Genomic DNA, 15,275 nt, shown 5'->3' with positions numbered 1-15,275 from the left:
TGAATAAATATTAAACATTCTATTATCAAAACATAATGAAGAAAGATCTATTGAACAAGACCTACTTTTCATATAATATTCCCTTAACACCTTGGCATTATGAAAAATGACTTAATATGATAACGACTAGTTAGACATGAGATCCATGTCGTCGTTATTTCAGTCTTTTTGAAACCTAACGCACTACCTCTTAAATCGAGTAGCTTCCAAATTACGTCATGACAATGAGTGAACGACGAAAACCAGTTAACTTCTGGGAATGGAACACGGAATTAGATGCACCAAAGATTACTAGAGATCACAAGCACATAAGATATGTACTTCGACGATTCAGCTATATGATGTATGGTATTTCTGTTTTACGTTATTTGTAACGCTGAAGTCATGAAGCATAGATCATTTTTACACATGTAAACGCAAATCACGCGCATCGAATGTGAAATCCCTTGCCATGAGAATACGGTATTCCTCTAAAATGTCTTATTTTATCATTAGTTATCATTAAAATTAATCAAATGAAGTTAATATCTTATTTTTGCTTTCACATTTTTTATATTTATACGTGTATACAAAATATCATACCTTTCGCTTCTGCCGTTTTAAGCTCCAAGACACCATATGTGCATTACCTCTTGTAGGTTCAGTGCCACCAGTGAGCATGTGGAATGTTGTTGTTTTCCCTGCACCATTAACTCCCAACAGTCCGAAGCATTCTCCTCGCTGGACACGGAAACTCACAGACTTCACAGCAGAAAAACGCTTGTAATCTTTCCCCAGTGTATGCACCAAAAGAACACTCGGACCACAACATGATTCGTCGAGAGTTTCTAGCAATGAGAGAAACTTTACATTCTAAACTGTACTATCTGAGCAAAGACTAACCATTTAAGTCTTTGTATCTTACATACTCTAAAAACGAATTAAAACCATTAAGAATAAAATCAAGTTATAATAATTAAAAATAATAACATTAGGTTAAAACATGTAACTGTTACATGGTATCGCATAATTAAACTGACTTATCCAGAAATGCCTTTTATTGAATGAAGTTCGAAACTGTTTCAACGGTAAGTTCCTCTTCTTCAGTGCGTACAAAAAAGTTTGTTAATTCTTAGTCACATTCCGAATTTGTGTATTATCATCATCATCATAACTACAAGCTGAGACCAGTAACCTTTAAAAGTGTAAAAGAAACGCGTAATTGCTGTCATAATTGGCGGGTGGGTGTATAAAGTGCGTTAAGTCAAAAGTTAGTGTTTTAGAGAAGTCGCATTTGAAAGTTGAAATACAATTCTAAAAATCCGGTTTTGGGTTTCAGACACAAATCTAAAAAACAGTCTTATTAACATTAAAGAGCTACAACAGCTAATCATTTTCTCAAAACCGGATTTTGGATTTATTTCTGAGCTTTCAATTGCGATTTCTGTAAAACACTAATTTTTGACTTAACGCACTTTACACACCCACCGGCAAATTACAATTAGCGTTTATAAGAAAGAAAATAACTTTCTCAACTTGAACCTTTAAAGAAAAATTGCACACACTTACTGTTATGATGATGTTAATACACACATTTTACGATATGAGAAGAAATGAATAAGAGCTTTTACTCACTGAAGAGATACAAGTTGTCGCTGAAATAGTTTGCAATCTAGTTCAATACGACGTTATTCCTGGTAAATCGGTTTCATTATTACAAATATTACCAAATTCTTATGAAAAGAAAGTAATCAAGTAGCGAGAAACAGAATCCTTTCTCTCGTGACGAACAGATGTTCAATCATTCGAGCTAAAACTAATGAGACAACTTTTGACAATATTCAGTAGAGACAACCTATCATTAGGTTCTCACTCGATACAAAGTCTAGAATTAATAGTGGTATGCAGGAATAATATGTTGCTGGTTAGATAATATCTTTCTCGGTTGGACTGGAAGGAATGGCACCATGGTCTGCTAATCTCAGCTCCATAGATTTTGAAATCCGAGGCAAAATGGTGGGAGAATGTGGGATCTACATGATCAACATTACAATGGTTCCTTTGGATTCTCGTATAATAATAATAATAATAATAATAATAATAATAATAATAATAATAATAATAATAATAATAATAATAATAATAATAATAATAAACGAAAGAAAGAAAAAGTATCAATAATAGCGGAGAAGATATGAAGCAGCGTTTTCCAGCTATTGGCCAGTAGCCATTAAGGTAGGTCATGAGAAAATGTTCGGTGGACTGCGGATTTCTCATATCGTATACAGCAAAGAACTTTAGGGGTTCGCAGAAATATAGGTAATGTACTTTCGGTTATGTACTACATAAAACAGAAATATCTGGTATAACATTGTGTACCAATTCGACCATAATAATCGAAATATGGTGTGAATCAAATGATTTGTTCTAGAAATAACAATTCTTCTGGTGAATAATACTTAAGTCGTTTGTTTTGCATGATTGGAATGTATGAAATAAAAATCACTAAATTAAGAGCTTAGTTGATTCATGGGATTAGTTGAATTACAAGGCATAACATTGGGAATGAAAAAACCAACACAGAGGAAGCTCTTTTTGTGAAGTACTCTTTAGTGCGTCTAACTTTTAATATACTATTAACTGTACTGTCTCAGTGTTTCCTCAACCTTCCTCACCAAATCTGGACAACTCACTTTAGAACTTAGAAGTTTATCTTGCACTATTTTGTAGACACAGTAAAGAACCATGGAGTATTTGATAATGTAATACACTTAATTGTACAAATTAATTGACTGCATGCATAAAAGTTAAAAATAAGCAAGATCGACGGGCAGCCGTACATTTAATTTTCTTCCTTTTTTGTTTAAAAGAAAGAAAGAATGAAAGCAGATAACCCTCATGATTTTCGGCCACACACGAGTAAAAAACGCGTCGCCAAGCATGTACGTTTTGTGGGTTCTTTTGTGAAATTTTAGATTATTGCGCCTTTACCACCTTAGAGAGGAATTTTAATATAGACAGGTCACCGACTGATACGAGACAAACCGTGGATTTATCGGGAGAGTGTTACTTGCAGATTGTGACCAAGACACTTTCCGAAAAATGACCGTTGATACAGCAGACGGGAGTGCGACTTTAAAACAGTGTGGAGATACTTCACAAAACAAACTAACATTCACACATTTCAAACTGGAGACGAACAGACAGGAATAAAATTGACCAATACGTTACCAAATTAATAAATTTTAGTGTATAAATAAAGCTTTGCTTACTAAGAGTATATAATGAAATAGGTAACACTGCTGGGAGAGGATAATGTTATTTAGTAGAGTGACGAGCGTGAAAGAGTGGCAACAATTGAACACATGGTAGAAACAAACAGCACCCAAAGATAAGAGAACTCGATACTTTGGTTCGGAAAAGAAAAACAATTCCACAATTCTGCTACGTAAGGGGTCAAGAATAACATAACATGACGCTAGAAAAGAATTTTAATTACTGGACCAATACGTGAAGCACACAAACCGCATGATGACAAAAACGTACCGAGACCAAGTTGTATGGTCATTTTAAGGAACTATTCCCAAGACTCACCGGCGTCTCTCGAAATTTATTAAGACATGTAACATGGAAACAGGGGTTGTGCGGTCAGTTTGCAGCTGTGAGAGAAAAAAAAATGTCTTTGAAAAACACCAAGGAAAAAAAATCACAGAACAAGGGAAGACTTAGAGAAGAGGGGTGTGTGAAAATACACAGGCCAAAAGCGTAGGGGGTGATGCACCAAACCGGAAAAAAAAAAAGTCGTGCTTGTCTTAATTTTCTTAACTAAAATAATTAGCTAATTGAAATTAATGTAATACGTAAAAATGCTCGGAGTTGAGTATATTTAACATGCAAATCTAAAAGAATAAATGGAGACTATTTCTTTAAAAGGATTTCTTTCTGTCTCTCTCTCTCCCTCAATCTATATAGGATCTATTCACGTACGTATAACTATATATGCAGTAACATTATCAATCCACTGCTAGATAAAAGATCACTCCTAACCTAGCTGAAAGCAGGACGTAATCTGTGGAAATATTTGGAGATAAAATAGCATTATTATTATTATTACTATTATTGGTACTAGTAGTTAGCAATATCATAAAATATTGTGAAAAGAAGGATCATTTTAATATTGTATAGCGATTTCAAATAGGACTTTTATAAGGATACCTTGAATATCATTATATGTATTATATATATGGCTTATATGTTGAAAATTTCGTTATATTTAGCCAACACGTATTAATATTTTTGCTGTACTGTACTGTGGGGTTACAACTACAGTTATTTGCTTAATTATCAGTTTTTTATTGAAAGAATGTGGGGATAGCACTTTGCATGGCAAGAGAGAAAGTACGTGGGGATTTGAGCAGTACAGCACTGATGTAATTAATTGGGGATGGATGAAATGAAATGCATGTTTTTTAATAGAAGAGATCACAGAGACGCAAAGGTTAGGAAAGGAAAGGGTTTTACTGTACCTCAGCCATTTCGATATGATGAGCCTTTTTAAATATTGGGTGAAGCCTTATTTCTTAATTTGTTGTTTCCGTCTGGTATTGATCTCGGATCTTACGTTCGAGAGTGAAGAACCTTTCGACCTTAGGGCAACAGCTCCCAGATGTGCTGGCCTCTTCGGAATGACACCTCTGTCATGCAGTGGTTGGTGAGGGCCCAGGCGTGCCGACCGTCTCTCAATTGCTGCTAGGACGATTCTTCTGAATAGGGGTCCAAAGTGTGTTTCTGGCGGCTTCTGTCCTGGAGGGTCCCGTGTCCCCTGGTTTTGTTCTACTTCCTTGCTTTTGCTTCTTCCTGGTGATTCGCACGTGGGTGACTAGCTTATTACAATTATCTTGGTTAATAGGGAAGTTTGTTAATTGCTAAAACGGCGCGGCTGAGTTCGTTTTGATGAAGTTACGGAAACTAGGAAGAGAATGATAAGCATGAATTTCTATTGGAATGAGGTGACAATATAGCGAAGTTTCTTTTTTATTATTTAATAATTACAATTTTTTGTTTGAAGAACAATAACAACATACAGGGAGAATTCAAAATAGGCGCTAAGCCTGATATCCTCTACACTCTCTGCTCTATTTCTCCACGACGATTTTGAAAAAAATTCGGAGTGTTCTCCTGGAGAAGAGTGTTGACCAAAAGATGCTGTAGTAATTTAGCACTAGTGGTGCTTAAGACGGTCAACCGTAATGGAGTCTATTTTCTGTGAAGGTCCACATCTCCACCATCCTGCTGTACTGTATTGTATTTCACAACTACAGTTATTTGCTTAATTATGTTTTTTATTGAAAGAATGTGGGGATAGGGAAGTTTCTTCTTTATTATTCAATAATTACAATTTTTGTTTGAAGAACAAAGCAACATACAGGGAGAATTCAAAATAGGCGCTAAGCCTGATATCCTCTACAATATCATTATTAACACTATCAGTAGTAGGAATATAGTTTTATCTAACAATTATTAATACCATCATTATTATATCAAGCCAAGATTACGATAGAAATATAAATATTCGTATTCTAGTTAGTAAGTACTATCTGAGAAAATTAAATTGTTACAAAAGGTATAATATTTGATAAATCAAGGTTTATGAATATTCGAATCTATAATTGAAAAACAATTTCGTAAGTCATTCACATTTGTCACTGGAGACTATTCATTCTAAATTTTTTAGTTTGTGTAACCTCAGCCGGCGGTTTCTGGCCAAAGCGGGTGACTTTGAAGAAAGAAGAAAAAAAGAAAAGAAAAAAAGGAAAGGAGAGGTCTTTAAGGAAAGGAGAGGTCTTTTTTAAGAAACAGAAGAGAAACCAATGAAAAAGAGAGGGTGTCAAGAAAACGAGAGAAATCAATAAGAGAGCAAATAAAATATACTGAAACAAAATAAAAAGAATATTATTGGTAAAGTTAGACAAGGGGTGTGTCAGAACGTAGAGGAAGTGGTCTATGATTGTAAAGGACGAATAGGAAAGGTGAAACAAAACTGAATGCGTAATTAGTGCGAAATAATAAAAGAGGAGGACAGAAACAGGACAGGGAGTTGAGTTCAGTTCAGTTAAGTTGTTGAAATCATCGAACTGCGAATTCCAACTTCAATTTAGAGGTTGTAACAACCCGGTAAACACACAAACAAACAAACAAACAAATAAATAAATAAATAAATAGCGCCCTGAGCTTTGGAAGACAGTTTTAGTGCGGCGACAAGCGGTCGAAACGAAGGCCGCAAGAGTAGGTTACTTTCGGGCTGTGATAAAGGACAGTTAGTAGGCAATGGCAGATGACAACAGAAGACCAGATACTAAGTCAAATATTTTGATCAAAGTTTTTATAAAAGTGTGACACTGCTTGTGGTGATAAAACTCAGTGGATGGAGTAGGAGTTTGGAACTTTGAGGACTTTCCAGGAGTTTGAACTATCTGAGGACGTTCCAGTGAAATGGACGATAAAGGCAACACGGAGACTTTCCGCATAGAGAGACAGCGGAGCTACCTTGCTGGGAGTAAAGGTGTTCAATGGACAGTGGTCATCGAGAAGGTAAAGTAACATTTTATTACCTGAATTTTGAGTGCAGTGCGCGATAAAAAACTATAAACCAAATGGCACACCCTCAATTTAAAGTTATTTATAATTTGAGTAAAATTAAATTTCCTCCCTTTTGTTTTGTAAAATCAATGTAATTATTTTGTGTTAAAGAGAAAGCCAACTTACATTCTTGGGTTAGGTAAAAGGCCAACTTACATACTTGGGTTAGGTGCAGTATAAGATATTTACAGTAAACTTGTAAGTTTATTAAGAGTTAAATACAATTTTGCAATTAACAGAGAACTGATTTTCTAAAATAATAATGATGATAATTGGTCTTGTATTTGTAAATTGTATTTTATTTCTCATTGAGCTATTCAATTATTAAAGTAGCTAAAGTAAAATATTCAGTTTTCATTATCCCAAATTTATTGCTGAACAAATAAAAGTGATGGTACAAATAACTGTACGTGAAAAGCTAGTAGCAAACAAAAGCTCAACACAAGACCAATGCTACGAAATCCTGAGATCAAAGTATTTAATATATTATGGTAAGTCATCACTATTTTGAGTTTCATGTTCATTGTGTGTGTGTATGTCGTCAGAACTTTGTTGTCACTCTTGACTTCACACATACGTATATTTTACAATAAATTATAACGTTTAGTACAATTACACATTATTATGAACATACGTCAATTCATCGATGAGGTTTACTGGATGCCAAAGATACTTTTACTACAGACTTCTGACAAGCAACTCATTACGACTTGGGCTAAACAATTCAAATAATCATTTTGATTTTGTCCACTGCTACCGTGATTAATCACTTTTGTTTTGGTAGTTTTATTTTGAATCTACAATAGAGCAGAAGAAAATTTTGTCCTAACACTGAATCTGACTTTTTGACAGGTTTGAGAAGTTTCATAATAATTCTTCGAAGTGGGCTCCAAAATCCGAAAGTTTGAAAACCACTGCTTCATGTAATGTGGTGATGATAAATTCTTCTATTGGTTCCAAACTTTATAGTCACCCAGTAGACATTTTTAGTCAGAATTCTTCAGTTTTTTAAACGTGCAATACGTACAGGATTAATACGTCAGTTTCGTTTCATACTGTAACGTATACTTCGAAATTACAGTGGATCAATATTCTAACCAGAAGACAGACTTATTATTCTGATATACAATGGAGGATTACAACCGAGTTGAACCTATTCTTAGGATAGTAAATTCATTAAATGAAAAAAAAGAAATTCTTCTTCACTATTATATATTTTTGATCTTCGGAAATCAATATAAAAATATGAAGTTGTTTTTAAATTTCTATCCCTTCCGGTTACATTAGAGAGAAAAGGATGAAGTTGACGAATCTAGGTATCTTCTACTACTCTTGCTCTAGTGATCAATATCGAAACCGGAAATAGTAAATTTCTGCCATTTCCAGATACAACAGAGAGATTAAACCTATTATTTTAACATTAAAATCATATCAGAAAGCAATTACCTACTATCTATCACAATTTTTGCCCTATAGGGTTTAATCCAAAAGTTACAGTGAATTCCAACCACTTCGATTCCAGTGGAGTGATAACTGAGAAACTAGAGTCTATAGTTGAGACGCTTAATCCACTTCGAGAAAATGTTTCTCTGGCAGATTTCTACAATTACCGGGCGTAAAAAAGGGACAATGATGAAGATAGAGCCTATCCTTGGGACGATGAATCCGTATCAGTAAAACCGTTCCTTGCTAACTCCTACATTTTTTGCTCTGATTGCCTGTCGACAGATGGATATAGCTCCCTCTCATACATACTACACCACAGTTTGGAAGACTTCTACATATAATATAGCATAGTTTGGACGACTTCCCATACATTCTATAGCATAGTTTGGAAGACTTCTCACACATACTAAAGCATAGTTTGGAAAACTTCCCATACATACTACAGTATAATTTGGAAGACTTTCCATACATACTACAGTAATTTGAAAGACTTTCCATACACACTACAGCATAATTTGGAAGACTTTCCATACATACTACAGTATAGCTTGGAAGACCCCACATACTACAGCATAGTTTGGAAGACTTCCCATACATACTACAGTATAGTTTGGAAGACTCCATACATACAACACCACAGTTTGGAAGACTTCCCATACATACTACAGCATAGTTTGGAACACTTTCCATACATACTACAGCATAGTTTGGAAAACTTCTCATACATATACAGCATAGTTTGGAAAACTTCCCATACATACTATAGCATAATTTGGAACACTTCTCATACATACTACAGCATAGTTTGGAAGACTTCCCATACATACTATAGCCTAGTTTGGAAGTCTAAAATTATTTTTCATTATCACGCAATATCACTCTGTACGGAACAATGTTAGAATAGGAGCACCTAGTAAAACGTATACTTACTTGGCAATTCTTCAGCCACTTTCTGCTCCTCCACTGAAACATCGTCACATATATCTAAGTCATCGTCCATTCTAGGTTTGTAAATCTTCCTCTCGATCAGGTCGACCAATTTTCGTATCACACCGAACTCGATAAGAACTATCAAGCCAGCATAGATCAAAAAGTCCACATATAGGAAAAAGGTTTCCTTCCCAATCTGCGTCCCGCCAGATCCATTCCATGCTAAATAGGGCTTCGGCTCATGGCATCTGTCTACTGGTTTACAAAGCTCATCTGAAACGTTATTGTTTAACACACATAAAAATCGAAATAACATGAATATAAATGGTACTTACATGATAATTATGATCAAAAGCACTAAATATATTCATCATCATCATAGGTATTCTGCCTTTATTGGGAGGGGTCACTTGCCGCAGCTGAGAAGCTTCCATGCTCCACGATCCTCCGCTAACTTTTTCGTCTTCGCGTATGATTTTGTTTTTATACCATCCATTGATTGTAGTCTCCTTCGCCCCCTCCCTCTCTTTCCCGCCACCATACTCTCTAGGACGTCCCTCATGATACAATCTCTTCTTAGGCAATGTCCCAACCAGTTCCTCTTTCTCTTCCTAATAATATCTAGAAGTGTTCTTTTCTCACTCACCATTTCTAACACTCTCTTCGTTTTCCGCTCGACCCAACTAATTCTTTCCATTCTTCTTCACACCCATATTTCGAAGGCTTCCAGTCGATTTTCGTCACCTTTATGTAATGTCCACGTTTCCGCCCCATACAGTACAACACTCCACACGAAGCATTTTATGAGTCTTTTTCTCAACTCTTTATTCAAGGTCCCAAAAAACAGACTTTTCTTCCTCCTAAAGGCTTCTTTCGCCATTCCTATTCTTGCTTTTATTTCACGTTCGTACTTCATGCCATTACTAAGAATACTACCCAGATATCGAAAACTATTCACTTGTTCTATTTTCTCCCCTCCTACTTTTATATTTGACACAGACCCCTTCGTTCCAATCACCATGGCTTTTGTCTTTCTAACATTTATTTTCATCCCATATTCTTCAAAGCCCTTTCTCATTTTTTCTAACATTTTATTGATTTTCTTTTCAGATTCTGCAACAAGCGCCATATCGTCTGCAAATCTTATCCACCTAATCATTCTACCTCCTACCGAAATGCCATCATCATCATGTAAACTCTTTTTCACTATCTCTTCTAGATAGACATTAAATATACTAAGTACATACTTTCAATAATTGTCGGTGGATGCTGAAGGATACATAATGAATTACTCCAATACGAACAGTTTTATCTTGTATCACGCAGTCATCGACAAAGATACAGTGCATACTGAAACTCGAAGTTCAACTAGTTCGTGATACAAGGTTAGCCACGATATTTGAGTTACACTTTCAAGCTTTTAAGATTGTTGACTCATTTTCAGTGCACTTAAAAAGAAAAGAGAAAGTCAGACTCAGAAAAACAGTATGTTCGATCAAAACCCTGGAGTCTGAAAAATTTTGCTTTAGCAGCTCCTGACGGACTAATGCTGAATTTTCTAATATATCAAGGAAAGGGAATATTTGAGGCGCCTAATATCAACAGCCTTTTTTTTTTTTTTTTTTTAACGAAATTGAGTTATATATCGCTTGTTATGTTTCATCTAAAGGAATTCTATGGAAACAGTATTTTGGTTAAAAGCTTAATATTCCATACTAAAAACTAGTACAAATATGGGACTTTGCACGCGCGTATATGGAGATTCACTGCACGTTTTGCGAGATTACTCGAAACTAAGCGAAATGGATGTGGCGGATTTTGATACTAGGCGCCTAATTTGATCCTTCAGATGCAAATCTATACGGTGTTGGCGAAGCAAAATGAAATGAAATCTTTGAGTTTTACGTCCCACGGTTATGCCGGTTAGGCTAAAGGAGACGGTGATGATGAAAGATGAGTGAAATGGTGGAATGAAGAAAGTGGGAGGAAACGGGAGAACCCCGAGAAAACCCACGAGCACGGTGTTTGTCCACCACAAAGTTCACTTGGTGGGGGCTGGGATCGAACCCGGGACCCCAAGCACCAGAGGTGAACGCTCTACCACTGAGCCACCGCGCCCCCCAGGTGTTGGCGAAGCAGTTGTAAAAGCTTTGTCAGAAGAAGTAGATGATGTCAAGGTAATATACACTGATAGGTTCTTTACAAGCGTAAAGTTAGCATATGCATTACTTCAGAATGGTGTCTATTGTGTAAGTACAGTATTACCGAACAGAACTAATGTGCAGTAAAGAAGCTGAAGAGAGAGAAAGACGTGAAACGTGGTGAAACTGGTGAAGTTTGTAGAAGTGACGATAATATTGTTATTTTAAAGTGGATGGATAACAGGAATGTTTTGATGTCTACAGCATATGGACATCAATTGGTGGACCACGTTTTAAGATACAGTAAGGAGAGAAAAGCACATATTTATATTAAAAGGGCCAATGGTTGTAAGGAGATATAATAAAAAGAGGGTGACATCGATCTACACGATCGTTTTATCTCGCGATACTGGAGTGCTAGGAAAAGGCAAAAGTGGCCGATACGAGTGTATACACATTTCCTGGATTTTGTTGTAGCAAAGAGTTAAATTTTATACAAAAGAGACCGTACATTTGCTGCCATCCCGAAAAAAGATATGTTGGATTTGTTGGAATTCAAATCAAGTATTACACATGAGCTTCTATCTTTTTCCTCTAATGCCGTATCTTTAAGGGTAGGCAGACTACGATCAAGTTCACCGGAAGTGGAGCACTACAGAAACGTAAGCGACCATCTGCCATGCTAGTAACAGGTTGCAGATACGACGGAAACGATCATTGCTCCGAACCTGTAAAACGAGAGATACAACATCGGTGTTGCTTTGTAGGTTGTTAAGGAAGATCACGAGTATGATGCAAAGAATGTAACGTGTTTCTTTGCCTTCCAAACAGAAAATGCTTCCAAAATTTCCATGTAAAGTAGAATAGTTCGTTCTTGCATGCCACATTTAGAGTCAGTTATTCATACAATTTGTTTCTAAGGTTGTTCAGCGAGATTAAAATGTAGATGATGATGATGATTATTATTATTATTATTATTATTTCCTTTGAAAAAAAGGATTATTACCAAAATTATGTTCTAAAGTAACCAAACTGTTTCATATATGAGTGTTCTAGCGATTTGTAATCAGATAATTAGAATAAGAAATCAGACTTTGTTTAAAGTAATTCAAATTAAAAATCACATTAAATTATGCTAGTTGCTGCTAAGCTTACATTGAAATCGCTAGAATGAAATTATTGCAAATGAGCACTAACCAATAAAGTACATCCGAAAGCAATTTTTTTTTTTTACAAGTAATGTATTCTTCTGTTTATTCTATCCCAGAACACACGAATAATTAGCAAAAATAATCTTTTCATCGTTTGAAAACAATTTGGGACTGTAGAGGTTAACAACAGAATCAATTCGAGAGGACGACGGTTTGTGCGTTTCCCAGTTTTAACATATACGACTGCTGTTAGGAAAGTTTATAAAATTAAGAATCTATACAAATAATCCTTACATCATGTACGAACTTAAAGGTATTATGACAGGTCTCCAGAATTACACTTCTGCGTGCTAATGCGATTTTCTACACAAAAATCAGAAAGTTTGAATGTGGACGGACCCACTTTGAACAATCGTTATAGCAAAGAATACAGGAAGTTGATCAGTTTATATCCGACTGATTTAACAACGTTGCTATAACACAACTGGTGAAGAATAGAACGTAACTGGTAGTGGCGACACTGCTTTTCATACGGAAAGTACACTTTCAAAATCGGTCGGAAATAGCTCGATCAACCTTCTATAGACGTCATTATGATACAAGAATATTATTGTAGTCATGATAAATTAGTAATCAAAAGAAATTGATTTAATTTGTTTGATTTTTAGTTTTTCCTCCGCCCATGGATTATGTGGCAGTAAGTAAATGTTGAAGTTTGCAGGGCATAACCGGACTGCTCTCACGGTCAAAAGCACGAAAGAAATTGAAGAACTTTACTTTTTATTAATATTAATTAAAAAATAAAGTTTATGTCAATTTCAGATCCAGGAAGGGATTTTTCAGGACACTGTGCTATTTGCTAATGTTATCCATTGTCGACTTTACTCAGGGTGCTATCTCAACTGCCGATACTTATTATGTTGCAGTCTCGGCCAATAGAAAGGACGCTTTGTATTTATGCAATCTTTCTATCAGTATTACTGGAGAGAAGCGGATCGTTCCCGTTCCCATGCTGAAGATTAAATACACGATGGAATTATAGTTCTCCGAAAATTACTTAGGATGTCATTTATATTCATAAAGGGAAACACTTCGTAAACCAGGAGATATGTTACAAAAATCAAGCTTAAATTCTGACGTTTCGTGTTTGGAATCAATGTAAATTTTACAATGTTTCTACAAGGTTAAACATTTCATACTCACCACAACATGATATATCTCCTGCATTGCCACTCCTACACACAGACTCCAATACATCTTTTGGTACAATGTTACATTTATTGTTAGAGAACACCAATTTAGAGAAGGCCATTAGGGCATACGTCAATGGGAAATAAGCTAAGAAATTACACACTTTTCTCAAAGCCTGCCCTATATCTTCATATTTCTTTGAAAGTTCCAGCATGTAGGCAGCAATTATCATCACAATTCCTATGTAAATAAGACAAAATTATTATAAAATGAATATCCTTGAAATGAATCGATTGTCAGAAACAGAGGCTTTACGTCTTCGAGATATAAAAAAAAGAAGAATCTTCTACTTTATTTGTAGCTTAATACACTCAAATTCTTACACTAATAAAAAATAAATTATAATTTACAATACAACGGACATTAATGGGGTAAATATTATTATATGTCATAAATGTGGTGTCTGTTCAAGAGAGGTTACACAAATTTAGATTACTCACAGTTTATGTGGTAACTCTATGCATTATACAGTAAATACATTAGTTATTAGTGTAAATATAGGTTATCATCAAAATACTGTACTCAGTGTTTAAAGTTGTTATATATCTATAACGATATATATATATATATATATATATATATATATATATATATAACGATATATATATATATTTATAAATGTATTTTTTATTTTCTTTTTATTTCTTTTACACATAGTCTAATGTTACTAAAACAACACCTCTTCTTTATAAGTTAACTCAATGTTCAGAGTCACGTGTAAATAAAATGGGTTTTGTTTGAATATGTAATATTAAATTTGTTAATATCAAATAAAAGGAAGCTGCTCTTTTAAATGTATATGTTTAAAATCACAGTTGCTGTAGAATGTTGATAGACCCCACGTGTATTCTATGATAAAGTTAATCATCTTTTCTGTTGGTCAATAATGTAACCTATGAACTGGTCTACGTGACCAAGTAAAGAACACATGTATACAACATGACTTCTTAAAAAGTCAATGCAATGTCCTAATATAAATACTTCGGTGATAATATGTTACTTCACTCTGAAGGTAGATTTGACAATAGTCATATTCACCATATATCTGGATGAGAATTCTATAATTATTGAAACTTGTAAACTTCGTATCTTTCACTGCTTGTAACAAGATTTTAAGTCTTCATTAAAAAACAGCTACCGAAAGTGGATATTATTTCCACCAAATCCTGACTGAACTAAGATATACAAAAAAGATTTTCTACGAAAAAGAACCCGAATACAACAAAGTACTAGGAGAATGATGGGAAAACCCTGTCAACCAGGAAACAAAATTATCGCTGATGGATGTGTTTATACGAGGAAGGATCAAAAACTAAGTTTACAAAGCCGATATTTCTGGAGTTCCGTTTGTTTTAGAGAAATGAGGAGTGGCTAATTTGAATACATGGAGTTGGCAACTGTGCAGAGTTTCAGCCACCCGCCACCTACGGCGCTATTTGTGGCGCACAAATAACGACTCGTTTGGAAATCTGGTCTCGCAAAGAAGTCCGCTCAGTTATTCGATTTCTGTACGCGAAACATGTAACTGCGGCTGAAATTCACCGGCAGCTGATAAGAGGTTTTACGAAGAGACTGTAATGTCTCGTCAGCAGATCGCAAAATGGTGTCGAAAGTCTGCAGCTGGTAACCGACGAGGTGCGCCCGCATACAGCCAAGAAGGCCACCATGCTGGTGAAGCAGTTTCGCTGGGACATCATCGACCACCCGCTCTATAGCCCGGACCTCGCTCCAAGCGACT

General features: G+C 35.3%; 1 protein-coding gene across 2 annotated transcripts in view; it reads right to left on the bottom strand.

Moving 5' to 3' along the window:
- LOC145673466 (phospholipid-transporting ATPase ABCA3-like) overlaps positions 1 to 15,275 on the bottom strand; it is a 312,570-nt gene that overhangs the window by 33,906 nt on the left and 263,389 nt on the right. For both annotated transcript variants that reach the window (XM_081743188.1, XM_081743189.1), the window contains exons 20-22: positions 13,490 to 13,717; positions 8,995 to 9,267; positions 583 to 827 (exon numbers count right to left, since the gene is read on the bottom strand). In XM_081743188.1, the coding sequence (XP_081599314.1) occupies positions 583 to 827; positions 8,995 to 9,267; positions 13,490 to 13,717 (746 nt within the window). The remainder of the gene's footprint in view (positions 1 to 582; positions 828 to 8,994; positions 9,268 to 13,489; positions 13,718 to 15,275) is intronic.

The sequence above is a fragment of the Thermobia domestica genome, chromosome 16 (assembly GCF_964235325.1).
Source record: "Thermobia domestica chromosome 16, izTheDome1.hap1.1, whole genome shotgun sequence".
Taxonomy (NCBI): domain Eukaryota; kingdom Metazoa; phylum Arthropoda; class Insecta; order Zygentoma; family Lepismatidae; genus Thermobia; species Thermobia domestica.
The sequence above is the reverse complement of the archived record's forward strand: the minus strand, read 5'-3'. Positions and strand labels throughout refer to the sequence as shown.